Genomic DNA, 13,974 nt, shown 5'->3' on the forward strand with positions numbered 1-13,974 from the left:
TGCTCAAACAGCTGCAATCATTAAAATCCTGGTGGCCACTGGCAGCGGAGATGGTGTCAGGGTCAGATATGTCAAGGCCGTCACACTGTACTGGGGGGGGGGGGGGGGGGGGGGGGGTCCGGCAATGTTCGCTTGGCATAACAAAACTCTGAAACCTCAGCTTAAAGGAAATATTTGGAAAGAGGGGCTTTATGTTTCACACAGAGAGGAGGAGAGCGAGAGACACGCACAGAGAGAGATGATGGATTAACAGAGGAGAGAAACCGAGCAAGAGGAGCAGCTGCCTGGACTTAACCAGCCCTGATGGGCTCTGTAAAACAGCACAAGATGGTGAACAGTGCGCTAGTGTGTGCCTGTGTACGAGTGAGAGAGAGGAGTAAAGAATAGGCCGTTGTGATGTCCACGGTGCCTGTAAAGAAAGCCTCTCCATCTCATTTAACAGGGTGATTTTAGATGACATCTCAGCAGGAGCAGATGTGTTAGTGTCCTGTGTAAGCAGAAAATACCATCTGCGCGAGAAAGAATCCACTCTGTTTGGGGCACAATCTATTCATCACGTCATGTGATAAGCACAGTTTACCATTCCTCAAGTAGGGCGGCCATTTCCTTCCCAATTTTGCACTGAGGAATTTTAGCACTAATGCTATATGGCTCCTTCTTAAGCCTCTCTGTTATGGCTGTAATGACCAGTTTAGCTTATGTGACTAGGTTGTGTTTGGTTTTGGAATAAGGACATGGCATCCATTCACAAATCCACAGGAGCTTCTAATAAAGGCTGAGCCCCATTGTTGACATAGCACCTTCAGTGTTAGAGCCAACAGGGAGGAAGCAAGTTTTTCATTTGTCTTGTATGAGACACTCAAAAGGAGGTCTGCACATTAGGAAGAAGGGTCCAACATCCAACATAAAAAGCTAGTAAAACACACATCCCCTATTATATAACAAAAAGAAATATATTGTTTTCCTGGATTTAGGTGATCTCAGTTCATGATATAAATCAATTTGGGGGTTATAAGATTAATGGCTTATCTCTCAAAACCTAGTTATGTTCCACACAGTTAAGAAAAAAGCAGAGTGGAAGACCAAGCTGTTTAAAATGATCTAATACCACAGAAGAGACCTTGTAAATTTGAGTTTAATTAAGAGTTGGCGCAGAAAAACCCATTTGATAACATTTCTAAACACGGTACCGAGTGAAGACATGCTCCAATTACCCCGTCTCTCAGCAGAAGGGCACTCAGAATCAGCAGCCCCACTGCCAGGCAGTCTTGGTGGAGAAGTTTCTCCAGCCGTGTTTTAACAAACTGCCTTATGTAAGCATCTGCTCAACCACAGGAGAATCGGAGCTGACATTTCAAAGAGCCGCTCCGTGTGCTTTATGAACACACCAACCCCAAGTTTCTACCCCGACTTCATCTATCACGCTCAACGACCGGTTGACAGGTTGAAGGCCATCCGTCATCGCCCCAGAATACTGCCCTTCCAACCCCCCGCTGTTTTCCACTTCTTCTCATGAGACCTCGAAGGGTTTGTTTTGCCCAACAAATTAAACCAAGTCTAGTTTTTACTCCAATTGTAGCTTAGCTGTCTGCTGCCAGAAAAGACTAGCCCTTTGCAGTCTCAAAAAACAACAGACAAGCCTCTCCTGCCGGGGGGGTCAACACGCCTCTCTGCTGGGTGCCTCAGGCACATTAAACACAATCATAATATGAGTGGGAGCTGTGTGTGTCTGCGTGTGTGTGTAAGATGGCCTGTGGCCTCATCCTCTCCCTTTCCAAAGTGTTTTTTTTCCCAGAGGGCCTAAGTGAAGAGGCCAGGGTATTATTATACATGTTATACTCACATCAAGAGTGTCCTCATTGATCACTAGCATGCCCATGTTCTTGGTCAATAGTTTGCAGGAATGTCCTACATGAAGAACAGAAAAACAGGGAAGAAAAGATCATAGACATCAGCATATGGTCTCAGAAATTACATGACGCACGCAGAAAAATGCACGAAACCATGGCAGGAAATCTCCATCACGAATTTAAATGACTTCTCAATTACTCTCAGATTGTAGCTTAATAACCCCTGTTGGCTTGGCTTAACTACTGTTGCATATAACAGCGATTTCCAATAATTCTAATAATTAAGTGAAACAAAATCAAAGAAAAGATTCAAAGAAAAAAATGGGTCACTGAAGCTTGAAGGACGTGCGCTTCTTCAAGGTACACCAATTAAAATGTTACAGCTGAGAGCCAGTGTCTCAGGACATGACTAATGAGTTTAGTTTACAAGAGTTTGTCAGTTTCCTGTTTTAATGGGCAGTTACAACTCCGAGTTAGCCAACATGGCTCTCTGGGGAGAGATCCCCTCAGCTCTCGGCCCGTACAGATGCTCAGGGTCACCGGCGAGGTGGTAGAGGGAGCCTCCCCTTGGGGGGGAAAGAAATGTTTCAGGAATCGAGACAAGTTTCAAACCGCCGCTGCCATCTGTGGAATGACCACAGGAATATTTGTGGGCTTCGACACTTTGCTCCCGTCTGGAAAGAGATTTTACTTTCTTCAAAGTGGCAGCCACGAAGCTTGTGATTTTTTTTTGGAAACACATGGGTGGCATGTAACAAGATTATATGCAAAACACAAAAAGCCACATGCATATGCACACACACACCCACACACACACAGAGGACCTATGAGGAAATGAGAGAATTTCACCTCCAGAGTCGAAACCAAACGGGTTACGGTCCAGGTCTGGGACAGTGTTTTCGTAGGTGTAAAAGGTGCAACCCCTAAAAAGAAATCTCCATTGTGAGGTGAATGTCTCCCTGTCTCTACACAGCGTTTTAACTCCCTTCCCCCTTGTCAATTCCTGCCTCAGACCTTCTGCCTAATGTGTTTACCTTCAGCCCATTTGACTGCAGCCAAACTGCCCTTTTCTATTTCATCTGAGAAGTCTGAATTCTTGGCTGGTTTCCATCTCAGGCGGAACAAAGCATCACTCCCTCAAGACCTAAAAAACGTCCAACGGGGACACTTCATTCACAGTCAACTCCAATACTGCAAACCACGACGATATATAAAACGCATAAGGTTTTCAACCTGGACCTGAAATATGCAGATGATGAGATGAAACCGTGGAGGGTAAAGGTCATATTTAAAGCCACTGTGTCTTGCTCGGCCTAAGGAGAGGACGTTGTCCTCATGGTGGACACAGCACTCTTTATGCGCATTGGATGAGTTCACGAACAAACTGGTGAACAAAATATTTCTTTTAGTGCGACTCTTTCAAAATGTTGACATCTTTCATCATTTTTCAGGGAAAGAAAGCTAAAGAAAAATCTAAGATCTAAAGAAGAGGAAAAAACAATGAGTCAGCCACAGTCGTAAATGGTTTTAAATGCGTCTAAATGTGTTTCTGGTTTTCAGAACCAGGTTAGATAGGCTGTTAAACTCTGGGTTTTTTTAATCCCACCGCTCTCAGTGTGACATCAAAATCAGTAACAGTCACAGCAAAAGAAGGTGCCACATGCAGGTTTTTTTCATGTTCTAAAATGAACAAGCCATCGCTTGTCAAAGGTTCCACGGACCAGACGTTCCCGCTGCATCACCTCGGACGTGAACGTGCCTCAGAAGCAGCTGCGAGCGCAGCTCAGAGCGTACACCGGCATCACCGCTTTCTGGGAAAAGTCACGATGCCACGCTGGAGATTTCTTCTGCACCTTTATTTTCCGACTAAAGATTCACTCATGGAAACCTGATTGGATCGACAGGAGCAACCATTAATGCAGATCTAATAAGGAAATAAGTCTGACCCGTCTGACTTAAAAACACTATTCGCCTTCTCTCTATCACATCTTTTAGCCCCAGAGCTTTAATCCTGTATTAAAATCTGATCTCTTTATAGTCTTTAACCACATTTGGCTTAGTAGTTCTTTCTTTCTGATAACATCTGCTAAGCTAAACCCTCTGTGAGAGCATGTACATGTGGCTGCCTCCTTGTGCGTGTTTTGGTTTTTTTTCCATGTAAGAGCAGCGGGATCGCAGATCACGTGGCGATCTGCGACAGTAGCTGCGACTCCATGTATGTGACAGAGGAGCATTAAGCCTGTCAGGAGGCTGCCCTGCCGGGTGAGGAACGACCGCAGCTCTGACTGCACTACCTGTAAGAGGCTGCCATAGCGTGGATCCGAAGACACGCGGGGGAAACGTTCCAGCGGTGAGGTGCACAAACAGGGCTAAGTCACCGCGGATAAATATTAATAACAGGATGTGAATGCAAACATTGTGTAAAAGACCGAGGGAACTGCGCAAAATATATTAAGGAAGACCGAATATCTAAATACCAAATTTCGCTGCTCATTTTTCACAATATCAGTTCCAGGCCAGCAGCTGACAAATGCTTTCATTTATCTTGCTTTATCTTCATCCATAAAAAAAAGGGAACACGCACGCAAGATTAAGAAAGAGCTTGTTTTAAAATGAAAACTTATCTCCAAGGTGAAAATTAAATGATCCTGGCAGGTAAGTCAGCAAATAAACACGTCAAACAGGAAAGCAGGGACTTGAACTGTGAGCAGTTATCGCCAATTTCACAAAAACACCAAAACAACCCAACAAATGTGCATATTTAATATCAGAAAAAAATTCGTATTTTCAAAATGATGCTTAAACTTGAGGCTTTAGAAAACGTGTTTTGGTTTAGACTTAGTATTTTTGAGGACATACTTAATGACTAATTTACATTTAATTAAAGGGATTCAATTTGATTGAACATTTGGTTTCTAAATCCCGTTCAACAGTTATAGCCATGTCATTGTCTCACCAATATTAATAGCTGTTTCCTGTTTGTCACCCGTCAGGATCCATATCTTTATATCAGCCTTCATCAGAGTCTCGATGGTCTCGGGCACTTTATCCTGAAGCTTGTCCTCGATCGCTGTGGCCCCGAGCAGCTGCAGGTTCTACGGCAGAAATTAGAAAAAGGCAGTGAGAGGCGATCACAGCCGAAGAAATGTCTTTACAGCGTCATGTGTCAGAGAAACATGCGAGCCAGGACTGTGTCACTCATTCAGTCATGTTTCCCTTCATCAGCTGCTGTTTATCACGCACAAAACCACAACAGGCTTTCAGGAGTAGTGTGTGTGTGCGTGCGCGTGTGCGTGCGTGCGCATCTGCAGACGCCACCTTTCCATGCAGCCAAGGCCATACAATACTCTCTGTGTTTTTTTTCTCTCCAGGAACCCTGGTGGTTCTTTGGTGCTAGCTGCAGGCTTATATCGGGCCAAAACAGGGTCAAGTATTTGACAAGACCCAGGGGTAGAGGGGAGACATGAGCCAGCAGCTCATGAAAAGGCAGGGGAAGCTCTTGAAATTGTGACTTTAGCCGAGCGGCCCCGTACGTCCATCTGCAGGTCCGTCCTCCGAAGCCACACAGCACGCAAAGCTGCGCCTGCAGGGAACAACGTGACTCCATCTGATGAGCCCCATTTGTCTTTTTGATGTGGATTGTTCAATTGTCCGCGTGGTTGTTCTTAAAAGGACCCTTTGCAGATTCTGACAGAGGAACCGCTTGGATCAGGGTTTCAACCCCGAAGCCAGGAAGGCTCCAGCCGCTAACTGCATACTCATAGATTACCAATTCAAAGTATTTCAAAAAATAGTTTATTTTTCATGTTTCTGTAGTATGTGGTGATTTACCTGCATCTCTATTAACTGAATTGACAATCGAGTTACAACAAGTAGACTGTGCCAAAAGTATAGCTGGTCTTGAAATGATTTATCTTTTAAATAATGAGATATTATCCATAGAAAGTGAAGCAGTTGACTTGATATTGATCATGCAGGTGTCAATATTATCACTATAAGTTATAAATATATATATTTCTTTAAAAAAAAAAAAAAGCTTATTTTAATGTTAAAACATTCAAAATGATAGATTTGACTGTGGCTCCACTCTGCCCCCACGTGGCCGTGTTGTGCCAATGTCTAATTACAGGTTGCCCCAAGAGAGTAATGAGCCCAAAACCCTGCACCATCAGAATCAGCCTGTGGCCATTGAGCAATGTACATTACGCTTTCCTGTCCAGGAGCTTTTATGTTTATTTCATGATTGATTGCCTCCATTTGTTTGGAACGTGCCAAGTGTTTGATTTATGACTGTGGTTTCCTGTGTTTGACGAGCACTTCCACATAGACCCACCTCTGAGAAATTAGACCAGCTGGTACAATTCTGAATACATCCCATTAAAAAAATAAAGTATAAAATTTCCCTTTGCTGGTCTAATTACATTCACCCCCCCCCCCCCCCCCCCCTTGTTTGGTAACACAGGGGACACAGTCTTACGTATGCAGATGGCAAATTAAGTTAAAAACTAAAACCTTTCACACTGTGTAAATGCACCAGACAAAGAAGAATGAGCGCTCCTTTGCCAAGTGTGCAACAATTCATAATAAATAGTCAGAACTACTCAGCTAAAGCTTGTGGAACATACTGCAGGTACTCATGGCATCAGGAAGTGACCACACAGACCCACCTTCTCTATCAGTTCATAGCTCTCCTCCAGCTTCAGGGCTCGGTTCTGCAGGGAGGTGGAGGCTCTGTGGTGGATCTCCAGCCACTGCTGATATGACGACTCACTGACGTCGGCCACAGCAAAGCACAGAGTACGCAGTCCTGGAGAGGAATTAAACAGCATCACTCATTATTTTTGTCAAAGCCTCCATTGATTCAGTAGATTTATTTCTTCAACTCGTGTCAAACGTTCCTTTTTCTTCCAATTTGATCTACAGACATACATCAATACATCTTAAACAGTCTTTTCTTGGATTCTTATGGACGTGCATCTTGTGCGTGACAAAAACAGTGTAATTTTCTCTGTTGACCCAATGTCATTGTCTTCCAAGTTACTGTTCAGTGGCAATGAAATTACGGTAAATCAGGAGTAATACTAGTATCTAGATAATGAAGGTATATCTTCTTCAAACCTTGTGTAATTATAGTGAGATTGTGGAGGACCTTCAGTGTGTTGTGTGTAATTTCAAAACAAATTGATTTGCTGATTCTCACAAGAGGTCAGTATAAATACAGAAATCAGAGCTTCTTTTAAACTCACAGACTGAGATTAATTGTATTCCAGTATCGGGACCTACTGTCCAAACATTGATTCAGTAGATGAAAACTGAAAATAAAATATAATAATGCTTGCACTAGGACGAATCTCATGGTGAGAATTCTCAATAAATCAAATTATATATTCCACACTTCGTCGCCAGGGGGCGATGTTTGCCCACTCACCCTCTGTGGCGAACTGTTCCAGGTGCTTCAGAGTTATTTCTTTGTATCGAGAGCTGTCTGCCAACCGGTCATAGATCACCGTGTCCTGAACGGAGAGAAGCACTACGGTCACTCAAACCCACAAAATAAAGGAGGAAACAGGCTGGACTTGAGTGAACGTTTCAGATTATGAAGATGAGGCTTTAAATCTCCACTCACTGTACACACACCCTGACAAAAATTTAAGGCTTAACACAAGGACCTTTCAGTACTCTTGTTCTGTGGCTGTGACAGCGATGAGCTGTCACGTGTTGCCATGGAGAGGGACAGACACTCACAGCTCCTTTGCAGTACAGGCGGATCTTTCCTGATGGGGTGCGCATGATGACAGACATCCTCTTCCTCGAGCTGCAAGAGAGGAAGGTGTGAGCGAGAGTGAGAGGGAGGAGGTGGTATTAAAAAAAAAAAAAAAACAGCAGCTGGCTGGCTTCATGTGACAAATTCTAAAATTAGGAACGAAAGACGCGTGGAAGAACACGTCACGCTCCTATTGACGAGTACAAATCTGACAGGAGATGATCCATTTTGAGATTTAAGCAGCAAATATATTAGAAGAAAATGCCTAAAGGTCTGAGCATAACGCTGATCATTGCATTCAAAAGTTGCACATATGATACTATTGCAGTTTACCTTGTAAATTCCAGGACATGAAGAAGCTCATACTTTTCCTCTGCGTTGGGCTGAACAAATAAATACAAGTTAGAGAAGAACACATCTTCTAAAATCTTAAGAAGCTCCAATAAACCCTGCAACCACATCTACATCAGTCTTAATTGCATTTTAAATGTGTTTTTGTCCTCTGTTGCACAGGCAAAATTCAATTATTCCTTAATGGCAGAGACAGCTGCGTACAAGCCCGAGTGATTAAAGAGATGCTGAAAGCTTCAGAAGGCCAAACAAAGGTTAGAAAGGTAATGAAGTATTTGCACAAATGTCTTGGAGACAACATGTTCTCGGCAGAGGAAGAAAAAAGCCTACTTTAAACGGTTCTGGCCTTTCTGAAGGTATAATCGGGTTAGCCAATTAAGGGAACAACAGGAGGTGTGACCAGCCTGAGAGAGGAGCCAGCCCAGAATATAATCACGGCCGATGTGATATTTATCATGGTTCTTCCATTACTGAGACCCATATGAACACAAAGGCATACATCTTTGTTACGGATGGTATTTTAGATATCAAGGTCTGTTGGAACATCCGAGCAAAAGCATAAAAACAGGAATTAAAGATTTAAATGAGCTTTCTAAGATGTATTTATACTCTAGGTTGGCAGATCAAGTCTGAAGTGATGACTTATTTATTATACATATACATTAAAAGGTACTCATTGCAGACAAGTTCTGGCCTACATATCTCGACTGGACAATGACCAAACAACTGAAATTCTGTCGGAATACAAGTGAAATGTCTTCAAAAAGATTAAAGAGAATTCTAAACATCCTGTTTGGTTAATAACCTACTCTGCCATTTCAGTTTTCCTCAAATAAAAGACAACGTTAATAAAAGATGCTGTGAGATATTCCACAGCTAATAAAATGGTCATAAACTGAATCTTTATGACTTCAAACATTCAAATCTCTTACTGTAAAATGGGCTCAAAAGTAAAAGTACAGATCATTACTATCCTTTACATCTAAGAGTGTCCCAGTTCCAGTCTGGCCAGTCCCTCTTACCAGTTCCACAATGACGCTGTCTGGGGTTCTACCAGAAAACACGAATCCAAGGTTCTGTGCTGCTCTCACCAGAGCTCCTTCATCTAGAAAACAAGCAGAAACCAGGAAATTCACACTCTGCTTTACTGTAATATAGTTTAATTCAAGATTCAAGATTCAAGATAACTTTATTGATCCCTTTAGGGGGTGTCCACCAGGGAAATTAGCATCTCCAAAGATCTACAGCATCTACAAAATTTCCCACCACCATTCCCCCCATCAACCTATTAAAGATAATAGAATATAAGAAAATAAGAAATAAAATAAAATAGAATAAATTAAAAATAGAATATGAATATAACAATATAAATATAAAACTATAAAAATGTTCCGGTTCTCCTGTTGGCCCTCCTCCCCCCCAGTGATGAGTTGAACAGCCTGATGGCTCGGGGGATGAATGAGTTCCCCAGTCTGTTGGTCCTGAACTTGGGGAGGCGTAGCCTCTGGCTGATCAGGCTTCTCTGGCTGTGGATGACAGTGTGCAGAGGGTGGCGGACATTGTCCATGATGCTCCGCAGTTTGTCGATAGTTCTCCTCTCTGCCACTGTCGCCAGAGGTTCCAGCTTCATCCCCACCACCGAGCCGGCCCGCCTGATCAGCTTCTCCAGCCTGGAGAGGTCTGCTTTTGTTGCACTCCCCCCCCAGCAGACCACAGCGTAGGACAGGACGCTGGCGACCACAGACTGATAGAACATCCAGAGGAGTTTCCTGCAGATGTTGAACGATCTGAGTCTCCTCAGGAAGTACATCCTGCTCTGGGTCTTCTTATACAGCTGCCTCGTGTTGCTTGTCCAGTCCAGCCTGTTGTCCAGCCACAGCCCAAGATATTTATAGGTCTGCACGCCCTCCACCTCCTCCGTTCCTAATATTAGTCCTTATTATTCATCTTTGTACATGTTGTAGTGGCACCAGTGACAGAAAATCTGATGCTAAAGCTGAATGTGGATGCTGCAGGGTGGGAAAAAGCTACCTGCTTGTTTATTTACAGTTCACTCATCTACTCTGTCTTTTCTGAAAGAACCCTCTCCATCTACGCCCGAAGATCCATAAGACCCAGATTGTTTTAGGTCATTCCTCTTTGTGAGGAATAAATGCTCGTTTCTGCGTCCACCCTACGTACGTATGTGGTTTTCAGACCGTCACCATTAAGATGTATAATGTGTTCCAAAATATCAAGCATGTCTGGAAAATGTTAGCGGACAAAATCATTATTTGCTGGAACTTTGATAGATTGCATAACTTGTAAAGGTATATGTGATTTAATGCTTCGACGAGGCATAAATCACAAGTCAAGTTATATTTCGTCATCATCTTGTGTGAAACTGACACGTGGTATTCATTTTAGGAAACAAAATGGGCAGTACGCATTCAATAACTAAAGCTTCATTTTAGCCACATACCAAAATTCTGTACATTAAATTTATATACTAAACCACACTGGATGATGTACGTATTAGTGAAGCGTTCTATATTTGGGAGTATGTTTCAGTGAATTTTACAGTTTGAATGAAGTCTTTGTATTCTTGCTGTATTTGAAGCATAACAAACTGTTAAAAATGTAATCAAGTCAAGGAATAAATAACATTCCTGGAAAAAAAATACTTTCCTAAGACTGTAGGTAGGTATTTATGGTTATGGTGATAAATATTCTCGGGGGAGAGAAAAACAGAAATATCAAAGTGGTGGGCCAGAGGCTGCATTCAGCCTTCTTCCCATCTCTCCCCTGCAACCATGACTGTATAAATGTCATCGTGAAACACTGCTACCTGGAGGCTGTGGTGCCGTCTTCCATTTGCTAAAGAACTGAGGTCAGAAGAGAGATAATTACGTTTCTCATAAGGAATCTAATTGGACACAAGAGGAAAGTTGATGGAGCCTGAATTCACCTGCAGGTGGAACACTCTAAAGTTTAATAGTGAAATTTCTTACAGTGAAAAACAAGTATAACCTTTCCCCACCACCTCCACCACCACGACATAGAGGTTATGAACAGTGCAGACCTCGATAACATATGGGTAAGCATCAGGATCAGCATCCCTAGGAAGAGGTTTGCATACGAACGTTTGATCTACCTGGAGATGCAGCCTGGTAGGTGATCTTTCCATCTGTGCGCTCAGGAACTGCAGTGTGACAGATGGCCATCATGGTCATGAACTCCTGGATGACGCCAGCTGTAGGCTACAGGAAGTAAAAAGGGAAGTTTGACTTCCTTAATAAAACACAGAACAACAAAGTGGAAGCAAAGCATGAAGAGCGTCCTTGGGAGTGTTTTTTTAAAAAAAAGCAATGACAGATGGAGGCTTGTTGAAAGACAAAGAGCACTTAAAGTCGCGGTGGAAATAAATCTGCTGGGATAACACAATTATTCCAGTCCTTAAAAGAGGTCTGGACAAGAACAAGTCTGTCCAAACAGCTATAACTCAACATCTTCTGCTCTGTTCAATATTACACGTAAGTCTTACAGAGTCTGAAGCACAACAATGTTAATTTAGACTGACGACAACTGGTGAGTCAGTCAGACAAAGGCTGACATGCACTAATGCATGTAATATACGTCCAATATGCAATACAAACTCAATTTCTCCACTGAAATAAAGCATATATATACTCCAGGCATTCACCATTAATGAGGACACATGTATGACTAAGTAGCCAAAGGGGATACATGGGCAGGCATCTGGTAGAGCGCTTGTCAAACTAAGGCAGGGCCACCAGTTTTTGGAGTGAGTGAGGCAGAGATATCCGCTTCTGTCATGCCTGAATCACATTAGTTTTATCAGAGGGCAAAGCATCAATACAAATCAATTTTAAATTGCACTGTCATGGATGGCAGCACTGGGGGGAACACCTTCTGTATCCTGTCCAAACCAAGACTTAGGCACACAAAATGAAACCTGCCCTTTTTTTCACCATGGCAACCGTTATGAAAGATGGCTGGCAGCGAACAAAGCAAATAAAAATCTGGAGGGTGTATGAAAGGGCTGTGAAAAAACAGAGTCTATCACAGTCCAGGTAGCCGTGACAGCCCTTTCTGCCTCCCTACAGCATGCGAAGCATTGACAGGTACCATCGCTCTGTGTGTGTGTGTGCGTGTGTGTGTGTGTGTGTGTGTGTGGTAGTAAACAAGACAGAGTCTGCATGGCACAATTAGATGTGACAGCTAATAGCGGGCTACTGGCTATCTCCCACACCGACTCCTGAAAAAGTAATCTGTGTCACAGCAGCAGTGATGAACACTCATCACTCTGGACGTGGCCAATGTGGAAAAGTTAAATGGCCAGGGGAAAACAAGCCTCTGCACCAACCAGAGGGGAAACGAGGCCCGCACGACGGCTGCTGAAAACCTGCAGGTGGGGAAACACTCAAGAGAACACCACCACCACCCCCGTTAACACTTCATCAGTGCACCTCCTGCTTAAATCCTGAGAGGATGAAGGACTGCTGTTGATGATAAGGATTAGTAATGTTAAATTAAGCAGCGTGCCAATGGCTGCAAGCGTCCGAACTCCTAGAACATACAGGGTCTCTCTATTACACCCAGGGCAGAGCGATGAGCTCGTGGCGCAGGTAGCGGTGCAATCTCGCACCCACAGAGACACCATTTTCACCACATCCAGGCGTAAATTAGCCATCGGGTGAACAGGGAAGTTTATTTTTCCTGCTGGTTTGGAGTGATAATTGGCCTACTGGGTAGCTGTGTGGGTTTGTTTTTAAGACTCTTCTCAACATAAGAGGGTGAATGAGCCTGTCTAATATACACACAGAAAGCGACGTGCACGCAAGACATGTGACCAGGGTTGTGCAGTATGATAAGCACAGAAGCAAGTAGCCTTAAACCGCCGACTTGCTGGGACTTAAACCAGTAGATCCTTTAATATTAACGGCTACTTATGTCTTGGTGACGGGGAGGTCCTGGGGCCCATTTAGGCATAAAAGCTGGACAGGTGACAAGGCCATTTCATGAAACATGCACCATCATTGCAAAGAACGAGGAGGGGGGAATAGTAGACAAACAATAGCCATCAACAAAGCTTTACAAGTCCAACTCCATAAATGAATTATGAACTGGATCATTCTGAGACCTTTTATGAGGGCGGGGTCTCGCAACAGAAGTTGTTCCTGCAGCATAATTAATGTGGTCGCGAGGCTATAAATACGAAACTAAGGCAGATCCTAAACAAACACACTATTTGGAGAGATTCTGCTGTCATAACAAAGCAAACATCACAGTGGGATTACTGCCTTCCCTCGGTGCCACTGCAAGTAATTAGATGTGACACCCTGCCTCTCCCACGCAGTCCTGCTGCCGGGAGACTCACACAACCCACCAATCAATCACCGTTTCGTTATTGCAGGTGATTTTCGTCTCCTTTCGAGACATTTAGAGATTTTCTAGAAGACCTTTTTTGCCAACGTACTCAGAGGCTGCGCAGCAGTACATCGCATCACTTAAGTCCACTTGAAATGACAAGCTGCCATTACATAATCTCACAAAATCAGATTTTAAAATCTTTCTTCTTCCAAGCAACCCCGCAGATGGGAGGAAAGAAGCACTGGCACTACTTACGTGATTACTTTGGAGGTTTTCCAGTAAGCTCGGGTCATTAAAGCCGGCCTCGTCTGAGGAGTGCGTGCTGTGCCTGGAAAGGAGAAACAGAACTATCAAAATGACAAAAAAAAATAAAAACCTTAAAAGGAGGATGAGCAATGGGAACATGTCGATTTAAAAGAGCAAACAGTAAATTAGATTTATGAACAGTGGATACAACAAAAGGTTTACTACAAACTACAATCTGAAGTTAACATTGTGCAGCCTGCTGGCAGTGGTTCATACATTACCTACTATATCTGCACAATTTGAATATACTGCATACAGCTTGGAAAATAACCTCTGTAGAAAACAAATGTTCAGCAGGAAACTCCAACTATATGGACAGTTCTTTAGAAA

General features: G+C 43.2%; 1 protein-coding gene across 9 annotated transcripts in view; it reads right to left on the minus strand.

Annotated features, from left to right (window-relative positions):
• Positions 1–13,974, minus strand: part of atp8a1 (ATPase phospholipid transporting 8A1) — a 69,031-nt gene that overhangs the window by 26,428 nt on the left and 28,629 nt on the right. For all 9 annotated transcript variants that reach the window (XM_029847027.1, XM_003970622.3, XM_011610897.2 and 6 more), the window contains 9 exons: positions 13,594–13,666; positions 11,099–11,204; positions 8,988–9,070; positions 7,948–7,997; positions 7,596–7,665; positions 7,279–7,363; positions 6,518–6,657; positions 4,807–4,945; positions 1,844–1,908 (listed from right to left, as the gene is read on the minus strand). In XM_029847027.1, the coding sequence (XP_029702887.1) occupies positions 1,844–1,908; positions 4,807–4,945; positions 6,518–6,657; positions 7,279–7,363; positions 7,596–7,665; positions 7,948–7,997; positions 8,988–9,070; positions 11,099–11,204; positions 13,594–13,666 (811 nt within the window). The remainder of the gene's footprint in view (positions 1–1,843; positions 1,909–4,806; positions 4,946–6,517; positions 6,658–7,278; positions 7,364–7,595; positions 7,666–7,947; positions 7,998–8,987; positions 9,071–11,098; positions 11,205–13,593; positions 13,667–13,974) is intronic.

This window comes from Takifugu rubripes, chromosome 14 (assembly GCF_901000725.2).
Source record: "Takifugu rubripes chromosome 14, fTakRub1.2, whole genome shotgun sequence".
NCBI classification, from domain to species: domain Eukaryota; kingdom Metazoa; phylum Chordata; class Actinopteri; order Tetraodontiformes; family Tetraodontidae; genus Takifugu; species Takifugu rubripes.